At 43.4% G+C, this 23,040-nt stretch overlaps 1 protein-coding gene across 1 annotated transcript in view; it reads left to right on the plus strand.

Moving 5' to 3' along the window:
* The first annotated feature begins 775 nt into the window (after window positions 1-775).
* LOC138594801 (caskin-1) overlaps window positions 776-23,040 on the plus strand; it is a 45,769-nt gene continuing 23,504 nt past the window's right edge. Inside the window, exons 1-5 of the mRNA XM_069666032.1 lie at window positions 776-1,224; window positions 13,302-13,353; window positions 16,728-16,825; window positions 21,323-21,468; window positions 21,659-21,754. Of these exons, the coding sequence (XP_069522133.1) occupies window positions 1,131-1,224; window positions 13,302-13,353; window positions 16,728-16,825; window positions 21,323-21,468; window positions 21,659-21,754 (486 nt within the window). The 5' untranslated portion in view covers window positions 776-1,130. The remainder of the gene's footprint in view (window positions 1,225-13,301; window positions 13,354-16,727; window positions 16,826-21,322; window positions 21,469-21,658; window positions 21,755-23,040) is intronic.

A 23,040-nucleotide genomic window follows, 5' to 3' on the forward strand; every position in this document is an offset into this window, starting at 1 on the left:
AATCTGACTGGCAGTGGCCCCTTTTAGTCTAAATTAGCCCTGCACAAGGGACACACACACACACACACACACACACACACACACACACACACACACGCCACACACTTTCGCTGCCCTCAAATTATCTCTGTCTCATTAACCTTAAAAATGTTGACACCTCAGTGACACATATAGAAGCAAGAACAATTAATCTGTCTCGCAATTAAAAAAAAAAAAAAACAAAGCTCGTAAAAAATACATGATAATTGTTGATAAAATTGATTTAAAAAGATACAAATAAAGTCATTTAAATTTAAAAAAAAAAGTTAATTGAAAGGCATTGTAAATTACTATTTCAGATTTAAATCGACTGGCAGAGTGTCTCATGGGTCCGCGCGATCCCGGACTCCCGCTGTCCCGCGCTCCAGTGCCACTCTTGCACGCGACTGAGTACATTATTATTACGATGTCAAACGACCTCTCCTGACTTGTCCGCCCGCACGCGCGCATACACGCGGACTGGGATTACAACAACTGGAGTGGCGCGCGCACAAGTAGCTCATGTTTATGTAATGCCATATGTGAATGTGAGTGTGAGTGTGTGTGTGGTGTTGAAGCTGGCGCGAGCTGGTCCAGCACCGCGGTGGAGACAGCGGTCACACATCAACCATCAGGGACTCGTGCGTGTTTATTCTGCGGTTTGAGGGCTCGTGAGAATTCAGCGGTGCGGATTTGACCCAGCAGCCAGGAGGGCGCTCGAGCTCCACCGTTCTTCACGCACGGCACGCACGTAGACCCGGTGAAATCGTCACGCGGATAGAATCTGTGGAATCTGTCGCGAGCGTTCCTGCGCGGCCGGAGTGCATCCCGCCAGAGAGAGAGAGAGTGAGGTCCGGTCAGTCGGTCGGTTTGCGGTCGGTGTTGGGTCTTGAGCACCGCGCGTGGAGGGGAGGTACCAGAGGGGGACTTGCGCTGGACTCCTGGCCGAATCGGAGCATCCCACTCCCGGCAGCAGCACCCATCCCTCCGCGCCTCAGCTCCAGCGGGAGGCCCGGAGCGGCGGCAGGATGTAGCAGCGGATTAACGGAGGAGAGAGGGGCGCTCAGAGGAAGAGAGCGGGACCGAGCGGACCGAGGCGGGACAGAGGGGACATGGGGAAGGACCAGGAGCTGCTCCAGGCCGTCAAGACCGAGGACTTGCTGACAGCTCAGCGGCTTCTACAGAGACCTCGGCCAGGGAAAGCCAGTCAGTATCCTTCCATCCATCTATCCATCCATCCATCCATCCTCCTGTCACTCACACACACACACACACACACACACACAGAGAGTCACTGCCCAGCATTACCAGGTCAGGACAGTGCAGGCCAAACCTGATGTGATGCCATTTAGCCTAAATGGTGCACTGTATTTGTGTATGGTGCGTGTGTGTGTTTGTGTGTGTGTGTGTGTGTGTGTGTGTGTGTGTGTGTGTGTGTGCGCTCCCCTCCTGCATGCATGTGTGTACGGATGTGTCTGTTTGTGCTATGACGTTGGGTGTGTGATAGTGATGACGTTGCACAAGTGTGAGAAGAGTCATCAGAATGTAATTAGGAATGCTTGTCACACATTTCCCACCGTTTACCATTTGTATGAGAATGCAGAAAAGTGTGTGTGTGTGTGTGTGTGTGTGTTTGTGTGTGTGTGTGTGTGTGTGTGTGTGTGTGTGTGTGTGTGTGTGTGCGTGTGTGTGTGTGTGTGTGTGTGTGTGTGTGTGTGTGTGAGAGAGAGAGAGAGAGAGAGAGAGAGAGAGGTGAAAGTACACGAAGGTCCTACACCGCTCTCGGGACGGGAGGATTATTGGTGTGTGAAGACGCCAGATGTTAGTGGTAATAATGTGATGATCGTAAGTGCGCACGTGCAGACATTTGCATGCGCGCACAGATGTGGCGCTCAGACCGCGCGTGCGTGCGGCTGCTTGACGTTGAGTCAGCTGGGACTTGAGGTGATAATTAGATTTCAATTACAGCCTTGAAACTGCTCTCCTCCTCTTCCATTTCACCGCGGCTCTGGATTTATCTCCTCTCCTCCTTTTTGCTCCCCTTCAGTTTCCTCTCCTCTCCTCTCCTCTCCTGTCATCTATGTCCTCTCCTCTCCAGTTCAATCTGCTCCTCCTCTCTCTCCTCCTGACTCCTCTCTTTTCATCTTGCCTGTTCTTCTCACCTCTGTTCCTCTTTCTGCTCTTCTCCCCCTTTCCTCCTGCTTCCTGCCCTCCGATCTCCTATTTCCTCCATTCATCTTTCGCACTGCACAGTACCTTCCTTGTCCTCCTTCAATCTTCTCTTTCCCTTTACTTGCCTGTCCTCTCCTCTTCTCATCTCTCCTCCTCTTCTCTTCCCTCCTTCCCTATTATTTCATCTCCTCTCCTCTTCTCACCTCATATTTACTCTCCTCTCTTCCTCCATTTTCTCCTCTATTTATCTTTCCTCTCTTCTGTTCCCTCTCCTCTCTTCTCCTCTCCTTCAAATTCCTGCCATCTCCGCTCCTGCTTCCTCTCTTTTCCTCTCCTCCTTCTCCTCTGTTCCTGTTTCCTCTCCTCTCATGTCCTCCCCTGTCCTTTCCTTTCCCCTTCTATCTTCCCCACTCTCCTCCAATCTCCTTTCCTCTCTCCACTCCACCCTCCTCTTCCCCCCTCCTCCTTTCCTATCCTCTCCTCCTCTCCTCTCCACTCATGTCTTCCCCTGTAGTTTCCTTGCACCTATTATCCCCCCCCCCCTCCAATCTCCTCTCCTCTCTCCACTCCATCTTTCTCTCTTTCCCTCTCCTCTCCTCTCCTCTCTTCCCTTGTCCTTTCCTTTCCCCTTCTATCTTCCTCACTCTCGTCCTCTTACGCCAATCTTCTCTCCCCCCCCCCCCACTCCTCTCCTCTTCTTTTCTCTCCTCCTCTCTCCTCCCTTCTCCTCCTCTCGTGTGTGTTTTGTATCTGAACATTCCAGCAGTGCCATGGAAAAGAAAAACGCTTCTCCTCAAATGCCAGAACAGATCAGCGCTGAGTGCTCAGTCCACTGCACATTGACAAAAGAGAAAGGGGGGAGGTGGGACGGGGGTGAGGAGGTGGTGAGGGGTGAGGAGGACAGCTAGAATGGGAGAGGAAACGTGGCAGGAGTGCAGGACAGAAGGAGGAGGACAGAGAGATATGAATTCAGGGAGGCAAAGAGACGCGAAGTGAAGGGAAAGAGGTTAAAGGGTGACTTATGGAGGGTGTGTGTGTGTGCGCATCAGTGTGTGTGTGTGTGTGCATCAGTGTGTGTGTGTGTGACAGCGTGACTCCAGGTTTATGTTTGAATAATTAAACAGGAAGTCAGGTTTTCTCTGCTGGAGAATCACTGTCTTCACACACACACACTAACACCTCTAACACACACAATTACAGGCGTGCATGCACAGAGACGCGTCAGGTGTTAGTCAGCCTGCGTTTGTATTATTAACTGTATGAGAGTGATGAGGCTGAGAGGGAGCTGCTGTAGTGGCTGTGCACTCCCACATAATGTCATAGGATTGAGGATGAAGATAAAGGACATTAAGTGGTGGCAGGAAGATGTAAGGCCATAACATTATTAGATCCCTTTTGTACCTATAGATGGAGAAACAAAACAGTATTTGTATGATTTATCTTGCAGCCAATCACAGCAAGTGTTCTTCAATATAATACAACACTTTAACCATACTCAGCCCTACTCTCTTGCATGTATTGTAAATATGCATCTGGAGCAAGCAGCTGTTTAGCTTAGCTTAGCATAAAGAAACTAAGGAAAACAGTTAGCATGGTAAATGTATTGATTTTTGCTTTTGTATCTCTCAACATGATGCACCTTTTCTTTCCATTTATCAGAGTAGCTCTCTTTAGAATGATGCATTCTTGACATTTCAGCAGACTCGCATAACCTTCAGAAAGTTTCACAATGAATTTAATAACTTTAAGGAAAAAAGCCGGAGATATACTTCGGCACAACTGGCTGCGTCACAAACGTAATTGTTCACATACTTGGCTATGCACTATGCGGGTTACTGGAGGATACCTCTAGAGGGCGCACCAGAGAGTTCAGGCCATATGCAATTATATGTGCGGGACGTAAACAACAGACATGGCGGCACTCAAAGAGGTTACTCTTATGTTGATTCTGAGATCACAGCAGAAAAAAGCGTCAGCTTTTGTGTGTTCGATGGACAGACATGGCGACACGACATCTCCCTAAAAGTGAACCCAAAACATTTCAACCGCCCCCCTGCTGACTGGCTGCAGTATTGCTCATAAAGCCTAGTTCATTTAATTTTTCTGACAAGTTTAGTTTTAGTTAGTTATTTGATGCTGTAAAAGGGATGATTGACAGCTCTGTTGACAAATACGTCTCCTGCAGCCGATCTGTTCTGGATTAGCAGAGTGGAGGATGATCCGCGAGAGGAAACGTAACTAAAACAATCACTACAGTCATTGAAGTTTCCATATCTGTGAACATCTGCTTCAGACCAACACAAGAAGCTATTCTGCTGTTAAACACGCCGCTGTGGGATCTCTGCTGGTTTTTTCACTAAGTTAAGTGTGTGTGTTTTGGTTAGCAGAAGTGGCTCTGGCTCCGAATGACGTCACCATCGTACGATAGCAGCGGGGTATATTAGCTTCAATTTTACACACTGAGAATAGATGGAGATGCGTCATCCATCTTTATATACAGCCATTGGGTGACACTTGAGGAGGTTACTATTATGTTCATTCTGAGATCACAGCAGAAAAAGTGACAGCTTTTGTTTGTTCGATGAACGGAACAAACCGTCTGTACCGTCCCCACTCGTTTCTCCAACATCTTCCTCTGTGCGCGGACGTAACGGTCCCAGACTTGTTTCCATTAGTTTTGCAGGTTTCCACGTCGACTTCTAAAATGGAACTTATCTGTCTCCAGCTATTCTGACAGGCATGTTTGTCACGGTGCAGTGGCAATGACACATCGTACAGATGTGGATAATTGTGGACTTGGGCTATCATCTTGTCTCAAAACTTTCCACCATTGTTGCCCCTGCTGCTGCTGTATCCCCTCTGCCTCTGCACTGCCCCTACCGCTCATGTGCACACTGCATCTTGCTTCTGTGTAACGTTCAATCTCTGGCCTAAATGTGTTCCTACTGAAGACAGAAACCCTTGAAAACTGGTCATAAAAATAGATTGATTTTTAAAAACGCTTCAGTAGTTTCTACAAATATCTGGACACTGTGATTCTTCTCAAACAAGAGGAAGTAGTGCATTTCTTGGGGACTTTTTTTCAGCAGAGTATTTCGGCAGCCAGGAAGTTTTATGCGGGCTCAAAATAAACCGTGTTCCTCTTAATGAAGGAACATGTGTGCACTGTGACTCACTGACGTGTTTTAAACAGCTTTGGGGACAAAAGAGCTCCACGGTGCAGAGGATTAAGTATCTAATCATTGTTAGTTTTGCTCTTTTTGTGGGACTTGTTGACAAAAAGAGAAGTGCAGAATATCTCAGCACTTGTATATTACCTTCACAGCTGTGTTATAATCACTGGACTCAACCCTGTGTCAATATTTTGCCTCTTACTTACATTTTTTTTTGAAGTTGTAATCTCAAAGAGTCTACAAGTATATTCTGAAAAGCCAACATCTGCATACAGTATAGTGTATTAAAAAAACATTTGGCAACGGTTTCCTTATCTTTGGCTCAGTTGCAATAAATCTCTCTAATTAAGAGATATGAGAACATCCTTATCATAATTGTGTCTCTTTTCATTTCTAGCAAGTCATTTGTACAATGCATCGACCCCTATCGACGATCAAGGAAGTGTCAGGGCACTGGACTGAAGTATGAACGTCTGTTATTCCCATTACATCAAGTACACAGCTTTATCTAAACTCAGCAGTGATAGACCAACAGAAATATAAAGGGAAAGCTGCTGCAGCACACTGGAGTGATAATATTTACTTTTACACATAATTTCCTGTTTTCTTATTTGAATTTTTGCACTTCTGCACAATTATTGATCACCTCCTCGAATCTCCGTTCTCCTCCTTTAAACACAGAAATTGCAGAGGAGGTGCAAAATACAGTTAAAGCTGGAAAATAAAGTGCCGTTATTATTGTCTCATTAGAACAGAGTGTGTTGTAAGCTTGGGGCTGTACAAATTTGAAGAGCTGGAAAACTGCTGGAAACACCAAAAATATGCTGAGAGTCTTATTTGTTAATGAACCGAATCTAACGATAAAACAGGTCGTGTGAATGTTCTTCCACTGTATCTGATGTTACCGTAAACACGTTTTAACGTATCAGTGAAATACAATAATACATTCCTTACATCCTTGTATATATTTCTATCTATCTTATTGAGAGACTAGATACCTGCGCAAGCTAATGCAGGGTACACACTACAAGATGATCGAGCAGATTTGGGCTCAATTGATTTTTTGATGGTTGTAAAGATTATCCTGCCAGATGTTCCCGTGGTGTGAGGGATGTTCAGAGTGATTTTACTTCCCCGCTCTGCTCGGGAGGATGTCGTGGCCGCACCGATTTCGAATCGTAAATATTAAACATGTTCAATATTTACAATCGGAAATCCTGTTGTATGAGAGGAACCCGGAGGATAACTGAGCACGCACTCACGTGAATTGTCACGTGGAACGAAACGATAGCCAATGGGCGGCTGTGGCTCAGTGGTAGAGTCTTTCAATCGGAAGGTCGGAGGTTCGATCCCAGGCTCCCTCAGTCTGAAGCCTAAACACTGAACCATCACAGACTTTAATAACGTCATTCGTGCAGTGCGCGAGCCCATGAGTCTGTGAGGGTTTGAGAAATAAGGAATGGGACACTCTATCATGGCATCACATGTTGCCTGGCAACAAGATGCGCCATTACATAATTAGAAAAAAAGGTGACCTCCAATATGTATGTGTGGGTCTTGCATTACAGTGTATCTAAAGTTACAAACTATCAAAATTCAGAAAGGCATTATTTTTTTATTCTCTAAAAAGATGCTGTAAATAACAAAAAGGGTCATTTTGTCACTTAGCTTACAGATAAATGTATTCGTGACGTTCCCGTCACCTGCATGCTCGCTTTGTTTCCATTTAGGGTTTTTTTTGTTCAAACTTTATTGAATACTTTAATATACGAACATTTGTCTACATGTAGTAGGGGGATGGACAATCACGTTTGTATACATCAACAAGTGTGCTATGAACTTAAAAGTGTGCAGATATGCGGGCTCATGGAAAGTCCGTAACTGTGATCTGACTGTGGGACAGCACTAAGCACTCACACACTTACCAGGAACGCGCCTCAAAGTCTGTGAGTCCATGAGTGTGGAGATTGGGATTGGGCCTTCCTGCCCGCAGTCCGCCATGTTTGTTAACTCTAAAGTCGCGTTCGACCGCGAGAGCCCAGTATCGGCTTCACTCTGGTCCCGACTCTCAAAACTGGAAATCTCTGTGAATGGAATCTTTTGGTGTGCATGAGCTGTTTCGGGCATATTGTTGCACTCCACACACTATAGGAACAAAAGCGATAACAGAAAATGACGACTGGTTAAGACAACAAAAAGATGTTTTTCAGACCTCGAATAAAACAAAACAAGTTCATGTTCATGTTTTAACAGAATACTAAAGTTTTAACTCAGGAAGAGTTCAGCATCAATATTTGGTGGGATAACCTGTTTTTTAAGTACAGCTTTCATGCACCTTGGCATGCTCTCCACCACAGCATGTCTGTCACCTTTCCCGTTGGCTGGCCTCGACATGTAGAGAGAGACGCTGATTTAAGAAGTTTTCACTGTAAATAAAAATGTAGGTTCAGGGTGTAACTAAAAAAGAAACCAAAGAGTTGTTATATAATTTTGTTCATCTTATGCGATTTAAATAAATGACTCGTATCCACGTATTCCTCTGACTGTTGAGCACTGGGTGCACAGAAGGATAAAGAAGCTTTTTTATAGTTGTAGTATGATCACTAGACTAGACAAGTAGATCTCTAGAGAGCACTCCATGATGACTGACGTCTTTCTAAAATCATATTCTGCCTGCTGGTACATAAAGTGCTGAACACTTTGGCACTTGTTCCTCTCTCTTTTCATTTTTCCGATTTGCCACTACTGACCTAGATTCTCCAAAAAGCTGAAATGAGTTTGACGCACGTTATATCTGCCAAAGCCGGAAACTCCATTTCGAAAGGTTTAATATGAAAACATGAAAAGTTCCCTGTTAACATTTTCTCTTCTTATTGTCTTGACTTGTTCGGAGAGCTTCCAGCACCTCAGACTAATTAACTGAGAGCTAAAGGCCATCATCGTTTTTAAGAAGTGGAGCACCTCTGAGAAACGGGAACATTTGAAGTACTGCAGCATTAATGTTTCAAACTGCAGCTTTTAAATCTGCATTTTTAAAGTGCAAATGAGTATAAAACGAGTTTTAAAATGCTTTACATCTTATTATATTTATTTTAGCATATATTCTTTGCATGTTGGGATCCTTGGTGTCAGTTTATACTCAGGAAAACGAGATATATCTCCTGGAGTGTTCTACTGACCCTCAGTGTGGCAAGCGTCTGAAACAGAAGGAGAACAGGCATGTCGGGGATGGCGTTTGTGTTTAGGCTACATGTTACACTAAAACTCTAAACTTATGATGACAGGCAAAGTCTGAGGCGCTGAAAAACCGGACTTCAGAACATTCCTGGTAATGAGAACCCCTGAGAAACCCTCCACTTCACCTCTCCTGAGGTTTGCGAGTCTCCACGGTTACACTTAAAGTTTACTCGTCAGCGGCACCGAGACTGTCGGCAACCCTCCGTTAAAGAGAGGAGGGCAACAAATTCGACGTGAACGACTGGATTTTCATGCTAAATAAAGCCTGGCTACAATTTGAGGGGGATGCTGCAAAATAATATCATAGTAATTACTGCCATGTGATTGACAGGCTGAGAATGGCAGGTGGAATTGGTTACTGCAGTGTTTCGCCTCAAAATTATCATGCAAATATGAACCCTGGTCCAAGGACACCATCAGAGACACATTATGCTAATGCTCTCCAACAAACAGAGAAGGAGAAGTCTGAAATATAAGGGTATAAATATATTCAGCAGAAGGTTAGAGTGTGTTTAAAGATGAGAATCAGTTTTAAGACACAAAAAAGGATGGATTTTTTTTTAGGGCAGAGTGATACCTCGTCTCAGAGTATTTGATTAAATATACATCATGGCTCTGGGTCAGGCGGGGAGATTTATTAAATAATGCCGTGATCCAGACTTCATGTAGCAGAGGAGGGATAATCTACTGAGGAAAAGAAAGTGGAATAGTGTCGTCCTCCTGTCAGAAGTTGGTGGTCCGGTGTCATGAGGCTCTCTGATGGTGACACAGATATCTGCACTCATTGATTCATCAGCCGGGGGAGGAAGGGGGAGGGAGGCAGAGGGGGGTAGTTCTTGTTTTTAATCCAAGATAGATCGTTCCGGGGGCGGGGTGGGGGCTACATGTGCAAACAAACACACACATGCAGAGGGGAGTGATGTCAGCCGCAGAGTGTAAACAGAAGCAGCCGAGCTACCAATCAGCACGCCGCTCTTTAGCAAATTACAGGGGAAATTAGAGTGTGAGAGCAGGATGAAGGGATGAAGTGCAGATAGAGCTGCAGAGAGAGGGAGAAGCTTTTCCCCAGATTACAGAACAGCTACAGATTATGGCCGCTGGATTAAGAGGGTTTGACCAAAAAAAAAAAAAAGTAGAGGCAGAGGGACAAACAAGCAGCTTTTTTTCAGAGTGGCGTGTGTGTGTTGGTTTTTGTGTGTGCTCCCCTTCCTGCTGTCTGCAGTCTTTATCTTTCAGAGGCTCCTGTCAAAGTCAAGGTTATTACAAACAGGCACAAGTGCATATTCACATAAAAACAAGCCCAGGCGCATATACAGTATATATACACTCAAACACAATATAACATAATTACCATACAGGAGTCAGACTGCTCCCTTTACTTTATTTATTTTAATTGCTGAGGGAGAAAATAAACCTGAATCTATTTAAATCTAAATGATGCACGATAATGCACTTAATGACATGCAAATTAAATCCCAATGTAAACAAAAGACTAGACTTTTTTTTTTTTTTTTTAAAGATTATTTTTTTGGCCTTTGGCTTTATTTATAGGACAGCTGAAGATAGACAGGAAATGTTGGGAGTAGAGAGTGGGGGATGACATGCACCAAATGATCGGCAGACCGGGAGTCGAGCCTGCGATCAGTGCGATGAGGACTGAAGCCTCTGTACATGGGGCGCCTGCTCTACCAACTGAGCTAGACAGCGCCCCGACTAGACTTTTAATTAAAGTGTTAACACTCAACATGACTATGCCCTCCAGACAGTCCCCAGATTTAGTACTATGTAAGGGATAATGTAAAGTGAGCTGGTTATTATAGTGGAATGGAACCCCTGTGCAACGGTTAACTGAGCTAAGCTAGCTGTTTTTACTCGCATTAAAATGAGCTAAGCTAGCTGTTTTTACTCGCATTAAAATGAGCTTACGCTAGCTGTTTTTACTCACATTAAAATGAGCTAATGTAGCTGTTTTTACTCACATTAAAATGAGCTAAGCTAGCTGTTTTTACTCACATTAAAATGAGCTAATGTAGCTGTTTTTACTCACATTAAAATGAGCTAAGCTAGCTGTTTTTACTCACATTAAAATGAGCTTACGCTAGCTGTTTTTACTCACATTAAAATGAGCTAATGTAGCTGTTTTTACTCACATTAAAATGAGCTAAGCTAGCTGTTTTTACTCACATTGAAATGAGCTAAGCTAGCTGTTTTTACTCACATTGAAATGAGCTAAGCTAGCTGTTTTTACTCACATTAAAATGAGCTTAAGTTTTCTTTTCCATTCACACTGCCTTTCTTTAAACACCGCCGTATCCCGTACTGTTCTGTTTAATGTTTACTTCATGTGCCGTCTTCAGTTTTTCATATTTCTCTGTAGTAGCCCTCAGTTTTTGTGTTGTTTAACCTTATTTGCTTAATCTCAGTTGTTTTATCTCTTTTCTTTTTGACCAATGTCAAATTTACTGGACTCCTTTCGGCAGATTGATATGATTACAGTTAGTTTTCCAGATTGTGTGATTAGAGACAAATCCCTAGCAACAGTCTACTTCATGACAGCCTCTCTGTAATATTAGGTTGCTCCAACAATTTTTTGACCCTTCCCTCTGCTTACAAAAAGCCCTTAGGTTTGGTATGGTCATAGCAAAGAAGAGTTATCCTGAGTGAGTTGAAATCAGCTTCCCCTCCCTGTTTTAAAAATGGTTAAATGACATGGTTTCCTGTCCATACTGTCCATTGTTGATTATATTAAAAAGGAGAGACGCCAACCCCTAAACTAATTGGACCATATTGCTTTCTATTTGCACTGTATTTAACTGTACTGTTTCAACCATGCAGACTCTATTCCTGACCATCAATCCACTTATGGACATTGTAATCATGATATGGGATAACACTCCATTGAGTCCCTTTTCAAATATTTGTATTGTGTTGCTGTGTTTGTCTAGTCTTGTTTTCACTGTGGGTTGTTAAAAAACCCAGTGATCCCAGTATTGTAAATGGCTCTGAAACACTCTAAAATGCGATATCTGGAATCAGTGAATATAATGTTGTTGTACCATAATTTGTTAGCACTAAACAAGGTTATTTCAAATTCTTAAAGTTACAGTATGCTACACAGCAACAGGTGGAGGGGCGCGCATAAAAAGGGAATGAATGAACTGTAGGCATAAAAGTCATAGACAGGAGAGATGACTCGATTATGTATGAGTCACTCCTAAAGAGAGTCGGGTTTACCAGTCACACGAGTCACTTGAGTCAGTTAACCAGAGCTTGAATCCCCCACCAGCCCAAGCACTCCATAGCACATGCACACTAGAGACTTCCGTCGCCCAATCAGGGTAGCTTCCGGTTTAGCATTCCGCTAACATTAATGGAGATTAGATTTAATCATGCAGCTCTTCTAGACCTTCTGATTGTTTGTGACGCTCGTTTTCCCATGATTGTCTGCGGAAACAGGGCTTTTTGTGCTATGTTATATTGTCTACAGCTCGCCGCTGTTCCCGGGGGCTTGAAGCACTCAACCGGTTTCAGAGCTGCCAACTCGAGTGATTTGTGTAACTCGAGTCAGAGCTTCAGCTCAGGGCAGGGGACGGCCGGACGTTGGACTGTGGGAGCGAGTGCTGAGTTGAAACAAGCGCAAAAGTGGTTGTTTTCTCACAGGGCTAGGCTTGTACAGTGGCCTCGCCTCAAAGTTTGAGACAAGTTTCAGTTTGCAGGCTAGTAGCAGGTAGGAGGGGTGAGTCAGTGAGCAAGTTAGGGGAGATGAGGACTTATGACTCTTGACTCTTGATTTGTTTCAAACGATTGACTCATGTCTCGCACATCACTAAAAGACAGCAACAATATGAGGCTTGCGATGAAGGTGTGTTCGGTGCTATTGGACAGATATGACCAGGCAGCTGATGACTGCAGGAACATAAGAGTGAGCATGTGTGAGGGGAGTGTGAGCAGAATGGCATGAGATATGAAGGAAAGAACCGTCATGCAAAACATAGTCTTCCTGACTGAACGTATACTAGAGCTTCATATCATATTGGCCTACAGTTTTACAGCAGAAAAGATGAACTAGTTTCAGGTTAATCATTATGTTAGGATGGTAAACAACTTTGCAGTGCTAGCTAAGAGTGTGTTGTTAGGCAGAGCTAGTCAGCAATCGTCCTCTTACATGTTAAAGCTGTTAAACATCTCTACATGATACCTATAACGGCGTACTTGTTTTTCAAGCCTATTACACCCTGTTTACTTATATTTATATTTTAAATCCTTTTATTATAAATGTTAAATTCTATTATACTCCTACTATGTTTGTGGATGATCTAATAAGTTAGTTTATTCAGTAATTATTTTTCCACCTACATAACTATGACTCAGCAGAATTCTGCATTTGAATGTAGGGACCTTCCAGGTTTCTGATGAGTTTCCCAGACATACTTCTATTTGTCTTCTTTATCTTGTCACTTCTCCTTGACCTCTGCTGCTGCTGTTGTTGTTGTTGGAGTCAGGAAACTGTTACTTGTTTTAGAGCGCTCACAGGTACAGAAGTGTAGCCGGCGACTCCCTGTGGGGAATAAAATATAAGAATATGCACAAGGAGAGAATACATTAATCACTGAACTCTGCATAGATTTAAATCTGGACTGTTTCTATAATGAGTTTGTAACTTTTTTCTGTCTCTCATTCTTTGTGTGTGTTTTGTTTCAGAGCTCCTCGGAGCAGCGAAGCGGGTGAACGTCAACATCCAGGATGCAGACGGGTGAGAGACTGCAAATGTTATAACTGTGTTTATATTACAGTCATCCTGTTTTAAAGCCCATTCCTCTTGTCCTCATTTTCTCTGCCTCTCTTTCTGTTATTCGACACATTTACATTTTTATCTGCATGTGGAAACAAGCAACTGTTTGCAGAATCAACTTAAGGGGTAACTTAGCAACCACTGAAAAAACTCTACTTTAAAGGGATAGTTGTTTTCTTTTTTTTATCCTTTTTTATTTAAGATTTTTTTTTTGTGGCTTTTGTCTTTATTTATATGACATCTGAAGAGAGACAGGAAGTGTTTGGAGTAGACAGTGGGAGATGACATGCACCAAATGATCAGCAGATCGGTAATCAGACCTACGATCAGTGTGTTGAGGACTGTATATGGAGCGCCTGCTCTACTACTGAGCTAAACTAACACCCTGATAGTTCGGGGCTTATGAAGTGGTGTTGTATGAGGTACTTATTAATAGTAAGTGTACAACGTACAGTAGATAACAGTCAGCACGGCCCCTGTTGGGAGAAGCCGGCCGGAGTTCCTACACGGAGGCTAAGCTAAGCACCGCTGCAGATGGGGTCAGGAGTACCAGGTACTTTAGCTGCTAAAAAGAGTCCTACATATAAACAAACATGTCAGTTTAAGTGTAAGCTATATATATTTATTTTTTGTCTCTACTTCATTTTGGCTTCAGACAGCCCTTTTACAACGGCCCTGTATTCCTAAGGAGGGCCGTGCTGACGTGCTCCAGAACCATCCCTTTGACTTTCACCACCCTGGAGTGTTATTCTTTACAGTGCATTTTAGATACAGGTTGTATCCCTTTATCAATGTTACACAAGATTTTCTCAGAGTAAGACTTCTAATTAGATTAAAATATTTTTGGCTCTACATACAAAATATCATGCAGATAATGCATTATAAAGGGGTCACATATTTATATATCGCCTGCCTGAGGGATTGCAAAATGCAGTTTCAATCTATATTTTAATGCAAAGTATCAAATGTCAATGTAAAATCAGTTAGATGATGTAAATGGGTTTGCTTATATTGATGACCTTATATAGAGTTATCATGCAAACCTGCAGCTCTTTTTGGCTTTACTTACTGTTTCTTTTCTCTCTCAGCGCTGCTGTTATTTCAAACTTTGGCTGCTATTACTTCATTGGTACCTAAAAGCCAGATATTTTGGGTGCTGGTTTAGCTCAGTTGGTAGAGCCGGCGCCCCATACACAGAGGATGCAGTCATCCACACAGCAGCTGCAGGTTAGACTCCCGCCCTCAGCCCTTTGCTGCATGTCATCCCCCCCTCTCTTCTCGCTATATTTCCTGTCTCTCTTCAGCTGTTCTTTCTACTAAAGGTAAACTGGCCAAAACTTTTTTTTTTTAAAGCCAGATATTCTTTCCTTTGATTTGTTGTTAAAATTAACGTGTTCATCAAGTGCTGACATGTAGTCACAGCCAATAGTGTCTGATTCTAACTCACAAGTTACTGCGTGTTTTTGTCCCGTTCTTCTGTTTAAAACAATTGACTTGGTAAAGTTTAGGAGACACATCATGGGCTGGGTTAAATGGATAACCCACTGTTGACTTTTGCTTTCACACGGAAATCGAAATCCTCGTCTCGTGAGTCAAAGTGCTGTGCTGTCTGACCAATCCATCGCCCGCAGGCCGACTTTATCTGTCTTTCCTCTACGTCACTAAGAGCAGAGCACTGAGGGGTCTGATATTTCAACAGATGGGTTTACACCGGAGTCAGTTGAAAGCCTTGTGCACTTTATGCGACGCTAAAGGCTACCATGTGAGTGTGGGTCGTGACAAAGCGTAGCAACATGATGAGTTGGGATTGAGAAAAGGCTGAAATATTGGACTAGAACTCGTCAGGTGGTCAGTCGACATAAATGATAATGTTGCTCTATAACTGCTTGATAAGCACGTCTGCCAACAAGTTTTCCATATCAACCTCTTAAAGGGCGTTCGCTGATTTTCAACCTCAGTCCTATCATGCTATTATGGGGAGCTCATGTCATTGTGGTAGGAAAAAAAATGCAATTGTGCTCTGTGCCTTTGGAGGACGCTATCCGCTTCTCCAATGGGCCCTGGAAAACCTCCGCCAGACTACGTAAAACGTGTCATGTGGAGGAGGCCAGGGAGCTCGCTAAACTACACTTCCTCAATGTAGGACGCCCGCCTCCGATGTCATGTCTCGTTCAAAATCGTCAGGTTTGAAATGTAGACTGCAGACCTGAAGATTTTTTAGACGACCCACCGGTATATTCTCGTCATATTTAGGATTCTGTACTGCTCTGAGCGGTTGCCTGTAGCGAAATTACTCCAGCATATCTTGCTGGGCCGTTCCTTTCAGAGGGAGGGGCGCAATGCACGCTGGGTGTTGTAGGAATGTAGAATGGGCGAAACCACGAGCTGTTTGTACAACTTTCTCCACAGCTATGGCGCCAATTTCAAATATTGCTTCTATCGCTCTAACACCAGCTTTTACTGACAGTGGCTTTCTCCAGGGGCAAACGGCTCCTTTAAGAGTGACTTAAAATCCCCCTGAAAAGCTTTTGCTCACTTCCTGTTGTTTTACTTTTCCTCCTGGTTGAAGTGATTCGCAGGTGTACTCCACGACCCCATGACATCACTAGTGGGCGGGGAAAACACCACATTCATTCAAGCCTATTAGAGTTTCAATCATCTGACTGACTGTCAAACAGGACGTAATCTCCTTTAGAGATCAATACACAATAAAACCATATCACAGTACGTATCACCATCAGGTTTAATCCATCTCTGAAACACTTAGCCATCTACAGAGCTCAAATCTGACGCCTGTAATCGCCGTAAATAAACGCCAACATTTCCCTGCTTCCCTAATGTCCTCCTAAATGTTCCCACATAAACTCTGAATGTACAGCTATGGATCGTGGCTATATTTAGACTCCTGATTGGTTCAGCTTTTTACGTGTGCACATGCTTGGTTTGCGATTGTATCCCATTTGGCTCCATCAGATAACAAAGATCTTTTTATTATGTTGATTGGAATCAGATAATTGGACTCAGCTTCTTGTGTAATGACTGATGATTCGTTGATTTGACTCCAGGGCCCGGCCCTCATATTCACCAGGGATCCATTAGACACACACACACACACAGACACACACAGACACAGACGTGCTGTGTTCACGCTCTGCTCCGGGGTAGAGAGATTGCTTATTAATGGAAGTAGGTCATTTGCCCCCTCCCGTCGCTCACACAGAGCTGAGGGGAGGAGCTGCTCTACGCCGGAGATTATTTCAGCAAAGTTATGCTCTGGTTTTACACCACATGCATGAATATGTGTATTTTTATACATAATCTGTGTCTGTGTGAAGGTTGTCGCCGCTGCATCATGCTGCTCTGAGTGGTAACAAGGAGCTCATCTCTCTGCTGCTGGAGGCCCAGGCAGCGGTGGACATTAAAGACCACAAAGGTAAAAAAACACACACTGAATACGAGCGTCCTTACAACTCATTGTGCCGTCATAAAAGCAGGCACAAAAGAACACAAGGCTCGGCGAGATAATAAAACAATCACAACAGGAAAACAAACACGTAGTCCTGGCTTTCCCTGCGTGACCGGTAATACCGTGTTATGTAACGGAAGGTGAGCTTGTAGGAAATGCAATATAAAAAGAAATCAGTGTAGTATTTGGTGTTTATGAGTGACAGATTTGTAGGCACGGCAAACAAAAGACAATGGAAGAGGAAGAATGTTTCATGGCTGCAGGAGGGAGAGCCAAGAGGAAGCAGAGCAGCAAATATCTCCAGCTCAGACTGCCAGATCCACCAAAGAAGAAGAAGAAGAGGGAGAAGAAGAAATCTGAGGGCAGATGGGAGATATAATCCCTCTAGGATGAGGGCCTATACTGTCTCTACACTCTCAGTCAGTCAGTGTGTCTGTAAATAGAGATATACAACTGGCAGGCTTCCTACCAGGTGGTCGCACCTCCTTGACTCTCTGAGGAAGTGGGAGTGAAATCTTAAGGACTTCCTGCAGTGTATGGTGATGAGGATCGGAAATTCGGCTTGTTCCTCGACTTCCTCGAGCGCTACGATCAAAATGCTCCAACGCAAGCATCGATTTAAAGGGAGACGGTGCGGTTGCCATCAGCAGCGTTTTAGCATCTTTCAGCTCATCGTTTTTGGTTTTCCAGCTGGCAATGTAGCTGTCTTTGCCTCCATGTTCACCGCTTTGTTTCAAACAGCAGAGGTTTCCTGTACACCACAAAAAACACAGCACCAAACTACACACAGACGAAGTTAGCGACTAGCTGGGGAACATGCTAGTTGTGATTTTCCTACACAGATATTAAGGCATTTTTACCACCTTACTGTCTGAACTCAGATGTCATTAATAATCTGTACAATCTGCCCCCTGCTGAGATGTGTCTGGTGGAGCTGCATGTCCGCCTGCTGAGTCCTCTCCATCAGTAGGAATGGGTTTTAAATCCTTAATTACCAACTAGAATGAGAGGGAGAGTGAAGGAGAACAAGTGAAAGAGTTTGTCTTGGGCACAAGTTGCTATGACGTTAAAGACATTATAAAAACATCAGAAGCGTATGACATGATGCCAGCCAGTTGCTCTACAAAAATAACCAAATAACTAATACTAAGACCAGTAGCATGAGCCACGTAGCTACACGGAGCAGAGGCACCAGAGCTTACCGTCTCTTTTCCGTGCTTCTGACAGCCTACCTCTCTCTTCTCCATACGCCTGCTCACAGAAACTTTGCTCTTACTCCACCGGAGCAGTAAACAGTATAAATATGATATGGGTTATAATATGTAACATAAAATAATAGGCTAATATTTAATGGGACATGAGGTTGGGATTGTTGCACCAAGCACAAGCTACAGACTTTTAAAATGTGCAAGCAATGCGATCACCTATTGGCAACCTGGAGCAGCCACGATTGGACAACATGAATTTAGAGACACGCAACCTTTGTTGAGACCAAATAGGAGCAAACAAAGGATTAAATATTGGACTTAGATTCTTCATTTTGCCAGGAACACAAATCCAAACGAGCGATAATGTAAATGGTAAATAGAAGGGACTGTACTTATATGGCGCTTTTCTAGTCTTCACACCACTCAAAGTGCCGATCTACAATCAGGATCTATGCCCGTTTGGAGCATAGATCCTGATTGTAGTTCAGTGTCTTGCCCAAGGACACTTGGACATGTGACTGTAGCAGACAAGAGTCAACCTTCAACCTTTCCACTGAGAGACGACCGACTACCACCGAGCCACAGCCGCCGTTGCTATGTGTCTGTTTTTTTGAACTAGTGAGCCATCAAGGCCGTCTTCCCAAGTGGCCTAGAAATTCGTTTTTTCAGGCTTAAGAATAATTGCTACTTCTCTTGCTTGGAATATCTGATCTTCATCCAGACCATCTCAAGCCCTTCTACAAACTGTTTTAGTAACCGACCCGGACATCCTGCCGGGCCGGGCATCTGGACTTTATTTCCTTTCCAAAAAGAAGAAGACAAAAAGAGGCAAACAACTTTGTTTTCAGAAGCTCTGCCAGGATTCTCCTTGGAACTTGATGGATGGGGAATTTCACTACTGGAAAACCCCCATTTGTCAGTGATTCTCAAATTTCTGTCTGAGCTTTATAAGCGTGATTGAAAAGAAGTAGGTGGACTGTTTCATGAACTGCTCATGATACACATTAGGAACGTGTTTCATGAATACCACCGCCTGCCAAACAACACACTCCTAAAACTCTCATGGGGAATATAAATCAATTTCACACTTGAGCTTTCAGAACAGGAAGTACTATCTCATTGACCACGCAAAAGGAAATAGGTCATATTGTCTTTGGCAATCTTTCAAAAGAACTCCAACCAAGTTCACTATTTTTTCCTTCATAGTCTGGAGTCTGAAGCCCTTCCTTCTCTGGAGGCCGTGTGAGTGTGCTGCCTGAAAATCATTTCCCATCACGTCTCTTCATATTCTGAGGCTTTAGCTTCTGAAACTCCAACAGCCGCTGTGCCTCTTCATCCTGCCAGCACCACTCTTCTGAGTCAGGACTCCCTCATGCCAGCCAGGCCTGCAGGGCTGCTTTATTCAACTTCACAATGTGGCTCATCGCTGGTATCAAGTCTGGAGGTCTTGGGTTGCTGCCATGAGAAATATGCTTATTGCTCCTTGCAGCCACTGCGACAAAGTGGCGTTTAATGTCTTCGAGTGAGAGGCACTTAAATCACTCCATGCTGGATTTTTGTCCTGAACTCAGATGAACTTTAAACCTTAAATTTCCCACATGGTTCCAAGAGTTTGCCGCAACGTACAGTTTCCTGTTCTCTGAGGACTTGTTGGGCTACTTAAAGGGGATTTCTTGCCCTTTGTCTAAAGCGGTTTGTCTCCAACGTCCCATGAGTTCAGTGCTTGCACAAACAATACTCCCGCGGTCACAAAGGTCACAAACATGTCAACCACGATAAAAGTGCATATCCAGGAGGGACACTGAGAGTCTGTGCCTAAATCTGTCGCTACTGTCAAACTGATACTTCAGAGATGTTTGTTAAATGTCATTCACATTAGGGCTGCAACTAATTTTTGTCTTTTTAATTAAGTTACTGATTGCTTGCTTGATTAATCAATGTATCATTTAGTTTAGAGATGGTCAGAAAATGGCAAAAACATCCATCATGAATACTCATTGTGTCCTCCAATAAGGTTTTGTTTTATCCAACCAACAATCCAGAATAAAGGGATATTTAGTTTCTTATCATATAACAAAAATCTTGTTGAAAACATTAAATTGTGGCTTTAACAATCAACCGATTATCAGATGTTATGGCATAATGATTTCTGTAGGTCAACTATTTGTTTCTACCGAAGCCGTAAGAGGATACGCATCGGTACATTTTATTTACTCTGTCGTCCCGTGAGAACGAGTAATTTCCGGTTGTTTTCATGATAACGAGATCATTTTCTAGAAAAGTAGCAAAAACAAAACAACAGGCTGGTCACTGTGATATTACAGACCAGGACATGCCATGCAGCCATCGCGGACACTAATGAGTTAAGCCTATTTCTATTTCTGTTTTGTGTATACGAGCTATGATCATCTGACGTATCTTGAGATAACAGGGACTTTAAGCAGCGACAGCAGAGGGACGGCTACAGAGCCTGTGAAACATTCCAACGGGTTGCCGTGGTGATAGAATTCTAATGTCACTAAGCAACGATTTGTTCCTGACTGCCGCTGCTAACAGTAACATGTCTATAACAAACAGCAAAAACATTCAAATTAGCGGGTATCTTTAATAAATATACTTATAATCCATACAACTACTGAAGGTAGAATATAAACGAAATGATGGTGTCAAATATGATAAAAAGCGTATAATTACCTGCTTAAACTCTGACGTTGTACTGACAACGGCAAACCAGTCTTTCTCCCGTAGTAGAAAGCTGGGCAACAATGACAGGAAGTGCGCAAAGTAGAACTTTTTTTTTTGAATGCCGTGACCATCCCTTCAACCGTCGCTGCTTAAAGTCCCAAATGAGATTAATAAGTCGATATCTCGAGAAAACAACCGGAAATTTCTCATTACCGTGGGACAACGGAGTAGACGAAAATGTATGGATGCCACTCCGCTTAAGGCTTCTTGTTTCCGCTCAAATAGATCATCAATGTTTTCTTAGAGTATAATCTCGATCAAAGTATGTGAGTTGAATAATTGGGTTTTGTCATTATACTGTAAAATGTATTAAGACAGTATTTCTGACTGCTGGACGGCCACTAGCAAACTGTTCGGTCTCTAAAAATAACAGTGTGTGTCTTGGCATGCATTCATGTGCCTTTATACTCTCTTGTTTGTCTGTGTGCATGTGGGTGTGGGGTCTTGTATGTCTGTGTATTTTTGTGCTGTCATCTTTGGCTGTGTGTGTTTACGTGTGTGTTTTGTGTAGGGATGCGTCCTCTGCATTACGCTGCATGGCAGGGGAAGACTGAGCCAATGAAAATGCTGCTGAAGGCAGGCTCGTCTGTCAACGGACAGTCAGACGAAGGACAGATCCCTCTCCACCTTTCATCTCAGCACGGACACTATGACGGGGTAACTGTGTTCGTGTGTACCGTGTGTGTGTTTTGGTGTGTAAAGTGGCCGTGTGTGTGTGTGTTTTTGTGAGGTGTGTTTATCTGTTACATGTGCCTGATGATGCATGCATGATTTGTGGTTGTTAGAGGGTAGGATATAAAAAGGTGCCTGTAATATATGTGTGTGTGTGTGTGTGTGTGTGTTACAGTCAGAGATGTTGCTACAACACCAGTCCAACCCGTGTATCTCAGACGCAGCTGGGAAAACACCCCTGGACCTTGCCTGTGAATTTGGACGTGTTGGAGTGAGTATTACTGTAAAACAAACACACCAACTTACAGGATGCATAAAGATATCATTTATTCTTTTAGCCTTTGTTACACAGCATTTATAGAAAAGTGCTGCAAAGTGAGAAAACAGAACCGAATATAGAAAATGTAGTTGTTTTCTCACTTATTTCTCACACTGCGGGGCATGTTGTGTCATAACTGTGAAGATGTTTTCTCCCTTTTGTTTGAGTCTCGTCTATTTGCATGTTAATTCTTCAGTTGTCTGGTTTGATTGGCAGCTATAACAAAGACTCACAGACTTCAGACAGATAAAAATGTATACATGTCATTTGAATAACTGAAATGACACATAAAAACAGCCCGAACACTGTCTGAAGCCATGAACAAAGTACGACAAATTCAAAACACTAACACAACGGGGCGTACAAACGAAGACCCTGAGGTATCTCAGAGTGTTGGCAGCCTGAAGAGAGAGCAATGATATGAATTTACAGATAACATTTGCACAGGTTCCTCCATAATGAGAGCAGTATACATACAAGCCAGTCCACATTATTCAGTGCAGACTTTGGGAACTGGTCTTTTAAAGTATTTGCTACATTTTGCATTTGTAGTCTGAGACAATATATATTATTAATGCATGATAAATAAAATGAGTGGGTAGGAATAAGAAATAAAAGTAGCAGGCATTATATGCATCCCTAAATCCTCCGCCCGCTACAGCCAAAGACAGACCAGGTCGGTTTAGGATACCTTTTTAATATAGACAGAACCGTCGCATGGGCTGTGCGAAGTGTGCAGCCGCACAGGGCCTCACGCCTCTAAAGGGCCTCGCACAGGGTCCAAAGCAACACTTCAAAAGTAGCCCAATTCTGCGGGAACCCACCATGATTCTGAAATGAAATTCCTGTCAATTTTATTATGCATACTCAAGAATCCAACCTAACAAATTATTCATTTTTTTCATGTTTGATATTGCGTCATTACATTACTGCTCACTGCAAGGACGAAGGAGAAGGGGAAACAATGTCGGCCGCACAAGAGGAAAATCATTTTTTAAAAGGAAGAATTTTCTAAGTCACTCAGAGGATTGCTGGATAAATTTGTCAACACTTCCAGAGATGTGGTGGCTGAGCAGGTGTGCGAAGCTAGCGGGCATGCATGTCAGTGAGCAGGGCCTTGCACGTCAAGTTCGCACAGGGCCTCGCACCCCCCTCCCCCCGGCGACGGCTCTGACATTTCAACATTCCCAAAATAAGGGTGGCAAACTTTGTAGAAAGCATCCACTAAGTAATGAAGT

Source organism: Semicossyphus pulcher, unplaced genomic scaffold, assembly GCF_022749685.1.
Source record: "Semicossyphus pulcher isolate SPU_LCO1_2020_fin unplaced genomic scaffold, fSemPul1.0.p SCAF_17, whole genome shotgun sequence".
NCBI lineage: Eukaryota > Metazoa > Chordata > Actinopteri > Labriformes > Labridae > Semicossyphus > Semicossyphus pulcher.